Genomic DNA, 17,303 nt, shown 5'->3' with positions numbered 1-17,303 from the left:
GATAGCGACGGATTGTCGTGGACGCTCGATAGGGTGATTACTAGATAACACTCATAGAATGACAAACGAGATCCCATGCGATTCAAGCAGTCATATACATGTAGGTTTCTTCGATGAGCTTCGCCCGTTTGGCATCACGCACTTTGATGTCGCAGGAGAACGCGTTTGGCGACAGTTCCGCGCCAGCCTTGAAGCGTCCGTTAGAACAAGCGAGCATCTCGTCCAGAGGAGACGTACATGGTAGTTCTCCAAGTCCATGGAACATTTCCCGGCCTTGTCCGTGAACTTGAACGCCCAGAGTAGGTTCATGGTGTTGATGGCCTACGTACTTCCTCAGATCGGCCGTGTATACACGGGTACGACTATACTTACGATTGTTCGCTGGCCCATCTCAGCCCCGGGGCAGATACGCTTGGAACAGGTAAGGCGTGCAAGTTTGGCAACGTAGTTAATCAACTCACTCGCCCAGCGCCGAACGGCAGTGTGTCTCTGAGACCATCAGGACTCGCACCGTCCTTGACGCCATATTCCGACTTGATATACCTCTCGGGGTCGAAAGTATCGGGGTTCTCGAATACCTCTGAAGGCGATGATCAGAGGGGCCCGGACGGGGCGCGTGGGCAAGGCTTACCCGCATCATGGAAAATCCCCCCTGGATACGTCGTTAGCAATTGCGCCATCCAAAACCGGGTAATGGAATAGACAAACATGTGTTCATGACGATGATCGCGCCTTCCGGGATGAGATGTTCCTTGTACTAATTTGGCGAAAAGTAGGTGAGCACGACGACTTGGCATGGAAGGCGACACTTACGCGAATGTCCCTGGCCGCCATATGAGGTACAGCGCCGGGAAGGACAGGCCGAAATCGATGAACCTAGAAATCGCTGAGCCACGTAGTACTCAAATAATCCCCAAACTCTACCTCCTTGATGAGAGCGCGAAGGTACGGCAAATCGTCAAAGTCCTCCAGAGTCGGAATGCGTTCTCCTCCGATTACTCGGTCAATCTCTGCCTGTGCTTTGTCCTGACAAGCGGGATGGCATGCAAGAGCAAGGATGAAGTTCTGGATATATGACGCAGACGTCTCGACTCCGCCATCCATCAGGAGGCGACTCATGCCCCTGCTCGCGCGAGGAGGTTGAGCGAGACATTCTACTAGTAAAGCGTTGAAGCGAGGTGTCCTCACCTAATTTCCTCGATGGTCATGTCGAAGTGATTGGGGTGATCAAGCACCTTCTCCAGGAACGAACCAGTCCGCTCCCCCGCATGATATCTCGCCTCAAAGTCTTCAGTAATATCGTCGAAGAAGGCCCCTCGCAATCGCTTCGCCTCTTCGCATAGGCCTTTCCACCTGGCCCAGCGCGCAGGAACGTGTTTGAGAATGGGCATGATGTCCAGAGGCGGATGGGCCCATGGATCAGTCAACTCGGTGAACTTCTTCATAGCATCGAAGTATAACAAATGCTTATTATCCCCAAAGTCTGACACCGGTTTGCCGTAGAGGAGGGTAACCATGATCGAAGTAGACATACGCTTGATGTGGGGAATGAAGTCCTGTTCGAGGTAAAGTAACTTGAGATAAGGCGCGAACCAAAGAGTTCAAGGCCAACCTCGGGAGACCTCGCGATATCGTGCATGAGCCTTGCGTACTCTACCTGTTGCATCGGCAAGTAACTCGCGATAGCTTCGCTGGTTAGGAACGTGTGATAAGCTCGTCGGCTGCCCTTGAAAATGCGCTCGTCTTTCAAGGCGGACGATCAGCCTGAGCCAACGATACGACAATCGCGATGACCACCCACCCAAGTTAGAGAATATGGGGTATTCGCCCTCCGCGCGTTTGATCAGGTACGCCTGGGGGCGATTTCCGCTGAAGACACCTTGCTTATCCATGATCTCCTTCACTGCGGGTCCACTATTCACGACGATCATGGTCTGGTTCAAAATCTTGACCTATACAAGGGCGATTAGCACTGCGATATTCAGTGAGGAATGTAAGGACCTTACCGACACTAGTTCCCCATACTCCGCTGCCCATCGCGAGAGTCTGGCGGTATGAGTTACATTAGCGGTTAAACGCGACGCAATGAACACTCACTGGACAAAGGGCAAAGTCCTTGGAATATCCGGCGCATTTCCTAGCAGGAACCTCGTCGGAGGCCCCGGAGGAAGAAACCGTTCTCGATGGCCAATCTTCCGCCAGCGCCACGCAAAGACGACGATAGGGAGCAGCAGAAGAAGTGCCACGAGAATCATTATCGCAGATTGGGGGGTCAATGTCGATCCCAGCTACATATTCTTCATTTCTATTATAGCTACCTGTTTCATTGAGGATGAGAATTATGGCTAACAGAATAGGCAACCGTTCTCATACTTAGAACTAACGAGCCCTGTGGAAGTGGCATGAGAAATACCAGCACTACCTCCTTTGAGACTCCTTTCGTTAGGCCATTCAGTCAGCACCGCAACTGCGATTCGTTCCAGAAGCCACGATTTTGTCTTCGGGTGTACTATGGCTCTCCTCCGTCGCTATCAAGGGAATCTTCCCTATCTGGTCCCTCAGATGTCATGTTTCGCTTGTTCAGTAGCGCTAGCCGAGTTCATATGAAGGAGAACCACCATTCCGCCGTATGCACAAGAGCGACTAGATTATTCCACCGTGCACGATGGTGTTGTATCATAACCGTCGCAATAAAAGAGATTTCATGACGTTGCAAAGGCATCCTCAAGGCTGGATTTTCGGACAAGTACTTCGGTTGCGTATAAGTCTTGTTCATTGACGACACAAAAGGAGACTCACGCTGGCACGTTCGAGATAAAAACAGCAAAAGCAACGCTCCACGCCACATTTGGGTGTGGCTGAGAAGAGATTAGCATGTCTCTGCAAAAAGAATCACATGGCCATGGAGGGGACTGTTATCGTGATTCGTTGATTCGTTGACAGGCGACCAGGCGACAAGAACGAGGCTTCTGCGAGAAGACAGTCAGGATCACGCAACTTGTAAACAAAATAATACAAGAGGGCATGAAGTGACGACCGCAATGCGAATGATATTTCTAGTACAGGCGAGAGCAGGAACACGACGGCAGAGCAACAATCAACGAGGCTATAGTCATCGATGCGAAAATGAGAACTCGCCTAGCCTGTGCACGCCACAGTGTACCATTTCGGCTCCTGGCTGCCCAACCCCAGATACTCCCTCAGCTCCCGCATGCGATAGACTCGCGTAGACCTGTCCATCGGTCCTGGTGCTTATATGTCTCAGCACAAGGCAAGGCCTCGAGCATTGGTCCGTGTCTACGAGTACGACGTCGTGTCAGCGGAGAGGGATGTCTGGGAAGTGCTACTGGTAGTGCGCGTTGGAGAAATGCTGCCCTAGGTTAGAAAGCGACCAAGGTTATCCCCAGTGAACTGATCCAGGAAGGCTTGCAGCAGAACTTCGAGTGCAATCGTGTGGATGCTCTCTGGGGATCAGCACGAAAACGTGGTCGGGGATAGGTGGTTGAGAGCGACGTTTTCGACGGCGAGGACGTGTCGGTTTTCGGTGAACCTCATCGGCTGGGCTCGCAGGTGGCAAATCGAAATGAACGGTCTTCAAGTCTGCGTTTCTGTTGTTTTGCGAAGTATTCGAAGTATTGTTCTGCCGAAGCACTGCTCTGATACAGGTTGTTTCACGGTTGGGGCCAGAACCGGTGCCAGTCAGTGGTCACTTTATCAACCTCCAATCGTTTGCTGAACTTCTTGTCACGTCGATCCCTTTGCATTCATGGTGCTGATACGGAGGACCACCAGATGAAAGAGGACGAAAGATCTGGGTTCAGAATCATATACCTTGGCCAGCGGACTTGAGAGATGCCGTCGATGAGCGCCGACATATCACCATATTCTTGACGATGTTGTTCACCATCCTGTAGTCGAAAGCCCGCCACAACTGGACATTCGTTCACCAAAAGCATGCCCTTGTTCTCGTCGCAGCGTCTGTGACAAACCCATCACTACTGAAGACGAATTGGTGGTGCTCTTGTCAAGCCATTGTTCCCTGCATATTCTCAGCGCTACTCAGCATGACTCGAGTTCTGGAACAACAAAAGGACCTCTAACAGCTGGGTCCATTGTGTTACACACAAACCGCCATGTCCCAAGAATCGTCTCCCGAATTCGCGGCTCATATCATCGAGCTCACCTCTATGACCGACAGCAAGATTGTCCATGTCAACCTATCCCCCGGTCGTGCAGAAGTGACTCGAGCGTATAAGTTATCGCTCCAGGTTGGGGTCAATCAGGTCAAGATATCCGGACTACCAACTGAGGTCGATCAAGACTCGCTAAGGTGACCACCCCGTTCTGGATGCTCCTGCGGTATTGATTTGTTTCCATAGAGTCGAAGGACGAGGCGCCGCCACTATTCACGATGTGTCCATTGCACCAACACCTCCAGCTACAGCGGATCCTGAAATTATGTCTGCGTTGGTGAAGGAACACCAGAGCATGGCAAATAAAGTCAGGAGATGCAAGGACGTCTCCGCGTTCTTGGAGAAGTATTTGCGCAACATTGCGGCTGTGCCTTCCGATCACCCCCAACTTCCAATGATCATGCAAACCTACGAGCGCGAGAGCTCGAAGATTGACGACCGGTTGATGGACCTCGAGGATGCACTAGAGAAACTACGACTGCGTCGTGATGAAGAGCTGAAGCGTACTACCCAAGCTCAACCGTCGGATCCGTTGCAACTGACCGCCACTATCGGTATATTCGCTGACAATGGAGGGGATGCAGAAATTGCGTTGATCTACGGTTTGTCGCGCCAACCCCATCGTTTGGCTTGCTTTAACGCATTGTACTTATAGCCGTCCCCGGTGTTTCTTGGCAAGGGAGCTATGACATCCGCATCAACATGCAATCCAAAGATGCGCCCTTTACCCTCAAATACAAGGCAGCGATTTCTCAATCCACGGGCGAGGTACATGATCTTCCTTGTGGTTAGCATTTTGATATTGACAAATTGGCCGTCATTTACAGAACTGGGACAACGTGCAGTTAACGCTGGGCACCATCAGCCCAACTTTCGGCTTGCGCGTCCCATCCCTGGGATCGTATCGATTAACCAACTCCTCTGAATACCCGCCCCTCATCATCCCCCAACAAGCTGGGCCTGCCTATCCACAGCCCATGGTAGTTCCATGTTCTCGCAGCTCCCGCTCGCGTTCTCGGTCCCGTTCGCGGTCCCGCTCCTACTCTCCCCGGAGCCGTAGAAGTCGATCTCGATCCCGCTCTCGTACTCGTCGAACTATCATCGTCCCTCCGCCTCCTACCCCGATGATTATGACGCACGCCACAATCCCCGTGTCAAACTTCAGAGGCCTCAGCGCAACGTACGACATTCCCGGCTTGATCAGCGTGCCCAACGATGCTCGGGCGCACAACGTTACCATCGCTGAGCTCTCATTGGACGCGTCGTTTTCGTGGCTGGTTGTGCCGAAAGTTGACCTCAGGGCGCATCTGAAAGTGAGTTCGTTGCAGTTCTACATGGGATCCACTCAATGGCTTGACTCTACTTAGGCCGAAGTGAAGAATAGCTCTGAATATACCCTCGTAGATGGGCCTGCTAATGTCTACATTGACGGAAGCTTCATCGCCAAGTCGCGTATACCAGCTGCTAGCCCCCAAGAAAGTTTCGAGTGTTCCCTTGGGTAGGTCGCCACGCAATCACATTGGGTTCATGACTTAATCGTCCCACCAGCATCGATCCCTCGATCCGTACGACCTACGTCCCGCTGAGCAAGAAGACCTCGTCATCAGGACTTATCAACAAGACAACCACGACAGCGTATTCCAGACAAGTAATTATTCGGAACACCAAGTCGATTCCCATCGAGAACTTGAAGATCCTCGACCGTGTTCCCATCTCCGAAACCTCGCAGATCACCGTCAAGTTGATCAACCCCGCGCTGACATTGCCTCCCCCACCGAAGATGGAGAGGAGTCCTTCGGAGAACACGAGCATATTGGACAAGGCCAAAGGGTACCAGTTCAAGCCGATCAAGTTGTCTGGCACTTCATCGCTGAAAGTGAGTGATACTGTGACTGTGCAGTGGGAAGGTGAGGACGGCGAAGTGGGCACGGGGAGCGATGGGAGGTTGAGCTGGCATTGTATGATTCCCCCGCAAGGGAAGGTTAGTGTCAACTTACAGTGGGAGGAAAGCAGACCGGTGGGTATGGTCTTGGTCGAGCAATCGAGATAGCGACCTTCATATATCTTGTTCGTTGTCTCAACCCGAATTACATTGGGTAGTTTAAATATTGACGCAAGCGTAGGCATTCAATATGTCTGTCCGGAACTGGACCAAGCAGCGACCGGCACTGAGAAACTGAGAGTCCCCAGAGACAGGGGCTCCATCAGTTGTTTTGCGCCATCACCATGACTCTGTTCACCGGCAGCGCCTCCTCTCAATCTAAATAAACGGACCCGCCTTGTGACAGCCCCAAGCTGTTTGGTGGCACTAGAGCTTGGACTTACTACCCATACGCCCGTGCCAGGAATCTACATGAACCAAGTTTCGTTGCGTTAAAATTGATGAGCCCATGCTTGAAATATCACATATCAAGCTTCAAATTTCAAAGCCAAGCTCGCAACCCCCGTACCAATTCCGTACAGCACGATATCACCATCTCGCATTTGTCCTCGGCACTGGGGGATCTGTGTCGCATCGACAGCAGGGCGTTCATCAACCGGTATGTTTGAATTTCTTTAATTTAAGCAAAGGAGGAGCTACTGGGGCCGACTGTCGACTATAGGATTGACGGGAGCACTTACAAGTCTGTTATTTCCACAGGACCGTTCGCCGCTTTGCCGGACTCACCACTGTCTGCAAAGTTCGAACGGAACCCTTCCCAGTGTAGCGAGGCGCACTGTCGCCTCGTCCTGCTCAATTGACCAACGAGGCCTTGCTACTCGGACATCTGTTCGTTGCACCGCACTCGCGCGCCGCCTGTCACTGCGTTGGCGACGAAATTTATGAGGTTATACGGCGCGCTCGTTTCCCCATCCTTAAGGCAGAAATGATCATCATCGTTGCCTCCTAGTATCATATTCTACCGAATAAATCGTGACGTGGAGGCTGAAAGAGTATAAAGACTACGACTCAGAAGGTCTGTGTTCTTTGGCTCGGTCTTCCCTACACCTTCACAATCTTGTTCTTCAGTGCAGAGCGTCTTATTCTTTCAGCTTTATAGACAAGGCCGTGCCTTCTATCAGCCTCCACTCTTTCATCTTTTACTCCCGCTGTCTTACTACTTTCCTCGACATGAAGGTGATTTCCAAGCTTATCCCTCTCCTTGCTGCGGCACTTCACGTCTCTGCATATGGCGTAATCACCGATGTATCTGGCGCGAACGGCCTTCATGGTGTAGGCTTTGGTGTCGTTTCCACCATCACAACATTAGACCAATTTCGACAACAATCAAGCATAATCAATGATATCGAAATCGCTGGAGGTCTTACTGGTATCTGTGGGCGAACACTCGGAGGAGGGGTCATCGACGTCCAGGCTATGCTTGCGGGCAGTAAGTTGAAGCCGAGCCCAATATCAGAAATTCTGATGTTAATAACTCCCCACTATCTTAGTTGCGTCAACTGGTGGCCTACCGACCGCTTTTCCAGGTGGTTTTGTCAAGATGAAGCTATTTCAACCCGACACTGGTGGAATAGGGTTAGTAGTGCGCGATCGTGCACATCTGAACACCTCATTGACACTACTTTGGCAGACCATACACTTGTGAAGTTTCTCCCAGTGCTACTGGTGAAGATTTCGCCGGGATGGCCATCCGCATGGATATACTGAGACGGTTTGACCCGACAACTACAACGTTCTCGCTCATTGCCCGTGCGTTCCCCCTGCCTTCCGCAGAATCATCGATCCCCTTTGTTAATTCTGCATGTTGTATAGAAATACCCAATGGTGTGACTTGTACGGGAGGACCCAACGCAAACGCCTGCCTCGTTCGCTGCCGTAATGCCGTCATTGCGGGATCGTTTGGAGGATGTGTAGCCGGTCAGTGCCACCCAGCATCTTGCATCCGATACCGAATGAGTTGACGTCTTCTTACCTTTTCAGTAACCACTGCGGACAGCGGAGGCGCGACTGGCGCAGCGGCAGAAACCGATGTTGTATTTGATGCCAACGACGCCCCCAATGCTATGGTGCCTCCAAGTGTCCCTATTGCTGTTCCGTCGACGTTCGTCCCAGTAGCTGCACCTCCTTTAGCATCGGCACCTCCTTTGGGAACACGCCCACCGGCGCCAGCCCCGGCACCATTTGCTGCTCGCCCGCCCGGGGGAGCAGCCCCATCACTCGGGGCAGCAGGCCTATCACTCGGAGCAGCAGGCCCATCATTCGGAGCAGCAGGCCCATCATCCGGAGCAGCGCGCCCGCCACTCGGAGCAGCAGGCCCATCATCCGGAGCAGCGCGCCCGCCACTCGGAGGGGCACGTCCGCCGGCTGGTGGGCGCCCACTGGCACCCGCGGCAACACGACCAACAACAGTCGGTGCTCTGCCTCCTGGGAGTAGGAGCAGACCTGGGTTTTCACGTCGAAGACACAGTAGACAGTAGCGATAGTGTGATCAGCGTACATCCAGATGTCTCGAATCACGACAGAGTATTCTCCATGGATGATATCACTGAAGGATCTTGGATAGGAGTGTTTGCTAAGCTCTCAGGTCAGGCGTTCAGACGGCTATTTGTGCAATGCGGTCTCTTATCGAATTCGAGTCATAATGCGACGTCTGATCAGAGTTGGCGCTGCGACGGACGGAAGAGGTCGCAGCATCTCAAGCAAGTACAGCAACAAGGCGATATTTGTATCCCGGGTTAGTTTAAACGGTTATCCACTTAGGCAACAGCTCGGTATCATCAGTAGTTGCAGACTGTCGATTATTATGTACATGTACATCAAATAGCAGCTAGTAGTCAAAGGATCCTAAAGGAAATCAACGTATCAACCAGTAATGTGAGGCGAATTTGTTTAGTCGCTCTTGACTCGTTGATATCCCTCCTTGGCTCCGCCACCCCAGCCAAACCAGCTAGCCCGGGATTGCGCCGCTGGTCGCGCAGATTCATAGCCGGCATCACTTGGCTGACCATCATTGTCCTCGATATCGCTAGGCACTTCGATTTCTTCAAACGTCCGTGAGCTAGACATAGTCCGTTCCCTCAAGCGTACATCTGACGAAGAGGAGTCCCGCGAACTCGAGGAGGATGCTTTACCTCCAGCCATGCTGGGTATTGGTATTGCCTCATGCAGAGGCATGGCGTTCAAGGCTGCGAGCTCAGCTTCAAGCTGGCGACGGCGTTCCAGCACGGATTGAGTAGGTGTGGGAGCAACGGGAGGGGTTGCAGGCGGTGAATTGAAAAGACTAGGGGCAGAGGGGTTCGTTCGAGTAGTAGCATTTGCTGCGCCCTGTCTAAGGAGAGCTGCTCCGGAGGCAATAATTCCCGGACCATACGAACGCCACAGTGAAGTGGCGAGCTGCGCTGGCCCAGAGACAGGGTCTCCCATACTCGGAGGTGCTCCAGTGTCAGAAATGCCTGTCGCAGGTGTAAAATTGGCCTGCTGCGGCTGCTGCCCCAGAGAAGCGGCAACCTGGTCCCAGATCGCACGGAAGCGCTCCTGCAAAAAGGCATATACGCGCGCCTTGAACGATGCGAGCGCTGCATCGATTTGCGATTCATGGGTGTGGAAGAACGGTTGGAGGTGGTGGATGTACAAGTACGAGGAGCCTCGTGTTTGCGGCAAGGCAAGGTATAGAAGGAAAACGGTCTTGAGGGTGTAATAGAAGGGGATCCTGGTTCATTGAGAATATATATGAGTGCAATTGTTCCAGCTCGTCGGGTCCCACCCTAATGCGGGATACAAAGGCTCACCATGAAATAAGCCATTCCGCAACGTATTCGACACCAACGATGCAGCCCAGCACCGACCAGTACATCAACCAGCGTTCAAGTTCATCTTCCGATGCAGGTCGCTGACTTAGTGTCTTGTACGACGCGTAGCCAGGGTAGAGAAATGCTCCCGCCGAGCTGAATGTCACGGTTCGATTAATCAACGATCTCTGTTCAAAGGCTCGAACTCGACATACCTGACGATACGCGACGTCAGGTAGAATAGCATGCGGCGGTTCAGATATCAATATCAAGAGGGATCTAAGGGAAATGGCTTTGAACGTGGTGGTTGCAGTCGAAGCGTTGTGCTGGATTCAGTTGCGCAGGGCTCCAGTACCAGAGCACAGCGCTCATCCTGGTGAGAAAAACATGAACGATATTCCCACGTTTTCGGTATGTCCAAACGACAATGAAACTAAAGCACTGTTCACGGAATACTATCAGTATGGCTCGTCGTCGTGCTCCCCGCCTTACCCTCGTAAAGAATAAGTCTAAATCTTCAAAGAACACCACTACGGACGCTGAAATACCCACTCAACAAGAGTGGAGGAACATGCACCAATATGGTCGGTTTAATGGTGATTGTTCTCCTTCGGGAAACTAGGGATCTGGCGGGAGCTAATGGATCAATGGAAGTCCTCGATGAGGAGGGCACCGGATACGTATTTAAAGTCGGCGATAAGTAAGTCGTCTCACCAATGCGTGCGTTCAGCTGCTCAGTAAACGGTATCTCAGTGCCATCATTCTTCCCCCAGAGTCAGAGGCAATGCGTCGCAAGGAACTACCAGAATACCGTTATTGGGTGGGTAAAATCAAGGACATACGGGGTCGGAATGTTGATACCGTGAGTTCATTGCTCGCTTGGCCTCCATTTATTCTGACCCTCTTTATTCAGGATCAACCAGATGTTTGGGCACATGTTCAATGGTATTACTCAGGCGAAGATGCCAACGAGTTGACGAATGAGTTGTAAGTTTCTTTGTCTATCCTTTTGTCTTTGAATCTCAAAGACGTAAAATAGTGACAAGGCCTCATGCAGCAATTACGAACGTATAATATCTAATACCCACGACTACGTATCTTCATCTTCATTTGAAGGTTGGTTTTCCATATCCTTGTAATATTTGCTCATAACCAAAGAATCACCTAGATGTCGTGAAGGTCAAGAAGTATCATGAAGATAGCCTTGATCAAGCGGACATCGAAGACACCGAATTCTTTTATCGATATCAACTCGAATATAAAACAAAGGAAATAAGTCGCTTCACTCACGAGGACGACCCACCAGAAGCCAAAGAAACGCCGGTATGTCCTCTTTCTATGCTACAACTTTTCGTCACTTTCATCTCTACTAGCGAACACCTGGAGCCAATACCTGCATCTGCAAGACCCCTTACAGCCCCTCCGCCTCTTCGGTCCTCATGCATTTCTGCCCCCGTCCCAGCTGTCGACGATGGTATCACGCGAAATGCCTGAAAGGCATCAAATCTATGCTTAACGTCAAGAACACTGATGCTGAGGCTGGCCGACGATACCTAGCGACATCACCGTTTACTGATGCTCCTATTCGTCTCCCAGGTGGTGACGATGTCGCCGCGTCGCCGCCAACGAAGAAACGACGAACCAACCACGCTGTCACCATTACCCCAATAGACAGCAGCCAGGACCCTGAGTGTAAGGCTCGGTACGATGCGCTGCCCGATGATCTGTTGCAAGCAGCTCAGCAGCCCATCGTCAAAGGCCGTGCGCTGGGAGGCGGGCATGTTGTCGGCAATATACGCTTAGTTGCTCTGGCAAGGAAGGCTGTATACGGGATCATTGATGGAGATGAATTGGAGGACGACTGGGAACAGTCAATTAACCCCAATGCGGCCCTTGTGCATCAATCTGTCCAGTTGCTGCTATGCCCCAAATGTCGAAGTGTGATTTGATTGCCTCGTTAAGAGTTTGCTCGGTATTGTGGTTTCTCGTTATTTGGTACAGGCGCACATTCTGACACGATTTTCTCGAAATTTAGCTTTATTTGTATCACTTGCTGTATACCTCGCTCTCGCTTTCACCTCTGTATGCAACCGGTGTCCCCGATGTGTCATCTCGCATTGCTTTTCAAATAGCCGTATACATTCGATTTACCCCCAGCTCTGATCATGATCGCGCGGGGCCCTGTCAGTAGCTGCATTTGCCGTTGGTGTCATCTCCGCTTTCCGCAATACATCCGCGAGAATCTGCAGACGTCCCGCTCAAATTTCATCCGAATCGCGTGCGTGTGCCTTCATTAAATGTGGTTATGCACATGAAAAATGTAGATAACAGTGCGTCGGGGACGCTAGCCGTTATCCATCGTCGCTTCCCGATGTTCTGCGCAGACGATTGCAGCACGGGTCCGCTCATCAAATGAACTGTTAGCCATCATTCTCGATGCCTAATAAACTACGTCCACATTGGTCTCGATGGCGTCCAACCCCACGACTGTTTAAAGTGCTGCTTCGTCCGAGTCGGCGGGCGAAACTGAATTAGGGCACGGTTTCTTGCCTCACAAAGAGGCCTGATCGAGTACACAGGGAAAAGTAAGGTTTCAAGCTCAGCACAACGTACCGCTGGGCTTGAACCACCCCTTCCTTATGGGCATACGGTGAGGGGTGCGACTTTACGTTGTTGTACAGTTATACTGCCCTCCATCGTCGTCAATGAACGGCAATAGAACTGCAAATTTGCCCTTCGATGGTTCCCCAGGACGCGGACTTCTTTCCCGAATTGACACATACTTAGATGCCTCGTTGAGGCGAGCTTATCCTCCTCTCATCTTCAGGACTAGCATCTGCATCCTGCAAAACACTCCTTAGATGCCTCAGACCAGCAAAAAGACGGGCACCAATGTCCAGAAAGCGCATGACAAGGAGTCGAAACGAGCACGGGGTGAGCATGGCGATTCGAGGTGAAGGCAGCGCAACTTAGGTGTGTTTCATGGATAGGTGCTATGTCTTGCGCGGAATGCCGTAGGTGAGATTGTGCGTATCTTGGTTGTAACAACCGAACTGAATTGCACACAAAGGCTTAAGTTGAAATGCGATAAGACTGTGCCGTGCTCAAGGTGAGTAACGTTTAGCTGGCTCTGCCGTCGCTAAATTGCATCACAGTTGTAGACGCCGGGGTTGCGAGTCTATATGTCCGAACGGAAGCCTGATAACAGGTCAAGGGACTAGGTATGGTGCATCGAGTATGGCCTACTGCGCCACGCTAATGTATTCATAGGTTCGTTCTGGCAGATACAGAGAAACTGCATCAAAAGATAGGCCAAATGAGCGATCGAATTCGCCAACTCGAAGACGCGTTATTCGTTTTGCAGTCTTCTCTCACCAGCGAAACACACCCTCTTCTCACTCGAGACTTGCTTCAAATCAAGTCGAGTATTGACCTCCATTCCGCTGTGGATAGCCAAGACGGCACAGTTGAACAGGAAGACATCGACGAATCCCAATATATAGACTCCTTTGGGACGCTCGCCATCAGAGATGACGGGGCGGCAACATTTTATGGCCGCTCTGCTGGTTCAGAAGTAAGCATGGTCAATACTTGAAATCATTCAATGACAGAATGCAATTTGCCAGAGTCTCCTCAAGGTCAGTTGATCCCTATGACTTCGACTGTGTACTCATTATTTAGGATGAGGAAGCATCTCCGCCCCCTGAAATTGCCCCGCAGAGTATGCGGAATACACCCACTTGGCAGAATGCGCTTCCCTCGTCAATCGCCGAGCTATCTAGCTCGTTTCCGTTTGCAGGCAACTCCTCAGGAGTCAATCTAGAACAAATGGTCGACGAATTTCTGCCTCAGTGGGGCGACGCTTGGCGATTGTGCGAGTTTTATCTAGAGCAGGCACCCTGGTTTTTCGGAGCAGTCACCAAACGCCAAGTACACGAAGAGATTCTACCGCTTTGGTACTCAGAAGCCGCGTGCATGGCTCCAAACACCTCCTTTCCTCCTCACAACCAGCCACATATGCAAAATGCAGGCCAATTCGCAGCTGCGTCGGTGCCAATTCCCAAGGGCACCGCGCATGATCTCGCCCTCTTATTCGTGATATTCTGTTTCGGGGCATTGACTGATAACGAACTCCCACCAGCCCCCGACAACCCAATTGCCCATCAGTATTTTCAATTGACTAGAGCAGCGCTCTCTATGGAACCAGTCATCGACCGCCCGCCATCAGTAGCAACCGTACAGGTGTTGTCGCTGATGGCAATTTACGAGGGCCTATGCAGCGGCGAGAACAGTATCGAAAGGACGTGGGCCCTTATGGGCCTTGCTACGAAATTGGCACAAAGTGTGAGTCAATACACTCTCACGTACGGCAATTGAATTGATGATAACTTTTAGATTGGACTCCGTAAGTTACTTGGCCGTTTACTCTACATCATCGAATTTCGGTAATCACCGTTCACGGAAAAAATAGACAAGGACTGCGCCCGGTTCAAACTTTCTCCTTCAGAAGTTCAGAAGCGACGTGCCTTGTTTTGGGAGCTATTCATAACAGATTGCTGGCAGGTACGACCATCGAGTCGCGGATATCTCGCCCATTTAATAGACCCTTCGTCCACTAGAGCCTTGCCACAGGACGCCTGCCTTCGTTCTCTCTCCCTTTCGTAGATTGCGAACTCCCATCTGATCCCGATCAAACTATGGCAGCCGACGGTTCAATACAACCCAGCTGTAAGTGACATGCCCTTCTCAAGAAAGTAACTTATCCCTTCGCTAGTCCCATTCTGGAAAGCTCGTTTTGGGGCAGAATGTGTATCAGCAGTGGTGCAAGGCACATTAACGTCCCGCGCTCCCAAGTACTCGATCATCCTCCAGTTGGATCGTAAGATCAGGGATATGACCTTACCCAAGTACTCGCTGGAGCCTCCGCCCCAAGGCCTCGGGCTATCCCAAACCATGCAGCACTTCATGCCCATCAACTATCGAGAACTCAGTTGAGTGGCCCCACACTTCTCTTGATTATTAGCTCACATATAAGCTTCAATCAACTAGCGCTATTGTACGTGCACCGCTGCTTCTTCGCCCATGCAGTATCAAGTCATCCTAGCGACCCATTGAAGAGCCCATATGCTCCATCCTTCTTAGCTGGCTATCGGAGTGCATGTGAGCTCATATCGAGTTTGGCCATGCAGTTCTCCATGTTCCCCGCGCAAATAGCGCGGTTCTGGGTTCTGTGGACGCATGCATTCTCTTCGTCTGTGAGTTCCAATTTTTTTACATGATACGCGTCGCCGAGTTACCCATACCAAACAGGTGATGCTTTCGTCGGTTGTCATCCATTGCACCAAGAATAAAGTTGCTGCTGCCGCCATCATTGAGCTAAAGAAAGCACACGAACTTTTCGAGAAAGCCTCACACTACGGTGGGCGGGCAGTTAAATTCTTGGTACGACACGTCCTCCTATCTTCGCAGCCAGGTCTTTGAGCTATGTTGATCCACGGTAGCCTATCATTCAACGGCTTTGGTTGAAAGCACAGAAGATCTATCAAGACGCACATAATGGCATTCACCATCCTGGGTCGAACGATATCTTCACCTTGTCTAGTGGCCAGAAGCCCGACGAACTTTCCATTTTCGGTGGAAAGACACATTCTATCGTGACGAAAGTCACTTCGCCCCAAACTACCAGTCAATCCCCGGCTTCGTCGTCAAGGCCGAACTCGACTTCTGCGCACGAATCCATTACAAGCAACCCGGCGTTCTCTGGCATGCATCCCTCCCTTGCTGAGCAAATGCATAGCTTCGAATCGCATATTCAGGCGCAAATTCGAGATGCGCAGCACGTTGTGCAAGACGATACTGTTCCCGCTCCACTGCACCAGCATCAGTATTCACACCCGTCTCACCCCCCGCCTCAACATCCACACCAGCACCCACCTCCACATCAACACCAGCCCGAACCTCAACCTCAACACCAACACCAACAACACCAACAACATCAATACGAGCATCAACATCAACATCAACATCAGCCTACTGCGGTGCGCGAAGCTCAGCCGCCCCCGGGACAGTTCGCATACTCGTCCCAAGCAAATCCTCCCCCAGCGCCCCCGCAGCATCGTTTGTACCACAACCAATACCAGCCAGGGCCCGTTGTGGAAACGCACCCTCTACCAGCGATGTCTAGGCTGCCCCAGCCACGCGGCACACAATCGTCCTACCAGCATCCTGAATCTCAGACATCTACGCATGCGCATCATGTCCACCCATCTCATCCCCATCCATCTCATACACGACCTGTACCTCGCCCGGCTCCGGCATCGGCGCCCATCCACAACCCTCCTCCGGCGATTTCCCCAAGCCAAATATATCACCAGCATGAGCACCACCATTACCATCACCCCCGCCACGTTTCTTACGAAGAACAGACCCTTCCACCCCCACCTCCCTATGAGCAGGAGGATGTTAACCAACTCCACGCTCCGCAAACAACTTACGATGCAAATCGCTTGCAACATGCTATCCGGTCCGAATACCATGAGCCGGCACCAGCTCTAGCTAGTGCATCGACGGTAACTTACCAACATACTGCTCCACCTGTTACCGCACACTACTACCAGCCCCAAGCCCAACCCCAAGCCCAACCCCAACCTCAACCTCAACCTGAAGCTCAACCCTACCATCCACCGGAAGAAGAACATCGAAACACCTATTATAACCAACAGACGGATTATCATGCTCAACCTGCTAACCCTCATTCGCAACCGCAAGCACAGGCGGTGTCAGATGGATATACATACGCAACACGCCAAGAGCCAGAGACACGACAGACAAACTACAGCCACTCAACTGATTATGGAGCGGAAGCAACGGCTTACCCCTCTCCCCAATCCGTGGGGGATCCTCAAGCTCAACCACCGTCAGCGGTCTCGGAGCATTGGCCTGTCAATCCTGCCGTTCAACAGTACTACGGCCATCCGGACCATACCACCGCTCAGAATGCGTATGCTTCTCAGCATTACACGCCCGTCGCGGCACTCCAGGGGATTGCTGCTGATGATAATAGCCTACAAGAGACTTGGCTGTCGTACATGAACCAAGTCGGATCTCCTCGCAATCTCTTTGATGATTGAACGTTAGATTATATATACATCGCTCTATATTCCAGGTCATATACCTTCGGCTGTATCTATTGCATCTTCGGTTAGACGACGGTTCACGAGGCCTCTGGGGGCCTCTCCTCTCCTGACTGTCACCTACGTACCAGCACCAGCTGTTGGCTATACGATCACAGATAACGAAGTATCTGCGTCGTGCTTACATTTGTGAGCGAGCAGGGTCCAGACACGATAGATCTTATTGAGTAGCATGGGATCACAGGCC

General features: G+C 51.6%; 6 protein-coding genes across 6 annotated transcripts; 4 read left to right on the top strand and 2 right to left on the bottom strand.

The window, feature by feature from the left end:
• Positions 1-82: 82 nt before the first annotated feature.
• PC9H_000276 (uncharacterized protein) lies at positions 83-2,255 on the bottom strand (the record flags this gene model as incomplete). The annotated part of the gene is made up of 13 exons (XM_036769938.1): positions 83-187; positions 238-321; positions 373-411; positions 462-580; positions 632-652; positions 709-757; positions 814-876; positions 925-1,123; positions 1,189-1,556; positions 1,613-1,743; positions 1,802-1,952; positions 2,007-2,046; positions 2,098-2,255. 13 exons carry the CDS (start codon positions 2,253-2,255, stop codon positions 83-85), a joined length of 1,527 nt encoding a protein of 508 aa, XP_036635783.1.
• Positions 2,256-4,133: 1,878 nt separating this feature from the next.
• Positions 4,134-6,243, top strand: PC9H_000275 (uncharacterized protein; the record flags this gene model as incomplete). Its single annotated transcript, XM_036769937.1, has 6 exons — positions 4,134-4,330; positions 4,380-4,795; positions 4,849-4,961; positions 5,021-5,506; positions 5,561-5,691; positions 5,742-6,243. 6 exons carry the CDS (start codon positions 4,134-4,136, stop codon positions 6,241-6,243), a joined length of 1,845 nt encoding a protein of 614 aa, XP_036635782.1.
• A 1,062-nt stretch (positions 6,244-7,305) lies between these two features.
• Positions 7,306-8,612, top strand: PC9H_000274 (uncharacterized protein; the record flags this gene model as incomplete). Its single annotated transcript, XM_036769936.1, has 5 exons — positions 7,306-7,564; positions 7,626-7,710; positions 7,766-7,884; positions 7,948-8,052; positions 8,116-8,612. The coding sequence occupies 5 exons, from the start codon at positions 7,306-7,308 to the stop codon at positions 8,610-8,612; spliced, it is 1,065 nt and encodes a 354-aa protein (XP_036635781.1).
• A 412-nt stretch (positions 8,613-9,024) lies between these two features.
• PC9H_000273 (uncharacterized protein) lies at positions 9,025-10,170 on the bottom strand (the record flags this gene model as incomplete). Its single annotated transcript, XM_036769935.1, has 3 exons — positions 9,025-9,844; positions 9,924-10,079; positions 10,139-10,170. 3 exons carry the CDS (start codon positions 10,168-10,170, stop codon positions 9,025-9,027), a joined length of 1,008 nt encoding a protein of 335 aa, XP_036635780.1.
• A 180-nt stretch (positions 10,171-10,350) lies between these two features.
• PC9H_000272 (uncharacterized protein) lies at positions 10,351-11,872 on the top strand (the record flags this gene model as incomplete). Its single annotated transcript, XM_036769934.1, has 7 exons — positions 10,351-10,519; positions 10,578-10,623; positions 10,677-10,785; positions 10,837-10,910; positions 10,963-11,039; positions 11,092-11,246; positions 11,297-11,872. The coding sequence occupies 7 exons, from the start codon at positions 10,351-10,353 to the stop codon at positions 11,870-11,872; spliced, it is 1,206 nt and encodes a 401-aa protein (XP_036635779.1).
• Positions 11,873-12,784: 912 nt separating this feature from the next.
• Positions 12,785-17,053, top strand: PC9H_000271 (uncharacterized protein; the record flags this gene model as incomplete). Its single annotated transcript, XM_036769933.1, has 13 exons — positions 12,785-12,857; positions 12,914-12,941; positions 12,994-13,032; positions 13,079-13,144; positions 13,194-13,497; positions 13,605-14,267; positions 14,319-14,328; positions 14,395-14,486; positions 14,543-14,651; positions 14,698-14,913; positions 14,973-15,178; positions 15,234-15,365; positions 15,425-17,053. The coding sequence occupies 13 exons, from the start codon at positions 12,785-12,787 to the stop codon at positions 17,051-17,053; spliced, it is 3,567 nt and encodes a 1,188-aa protein (XP_036635778.1).
• Positions 17,054-17,303: the final 250 nt, after the last annotated feature.

This window comes from Pleurotus ostreatus (assembly GCF_014466165.1).
Source record: "Pleurotus ostreatus strain PC9 chromosome Unknown scaffold_1, whole genome shotgun sequence".
Lineage (NCBI taxonomy): Eukaryota > Fungi > Basidiomycota > Agaricomycetes > Agaricales > Pleurotaceae > Pleurotus > Pleurotus ostreatus.
This window is presented reverse-complemented; position numbering and strand designations above follow the sequence as displayed.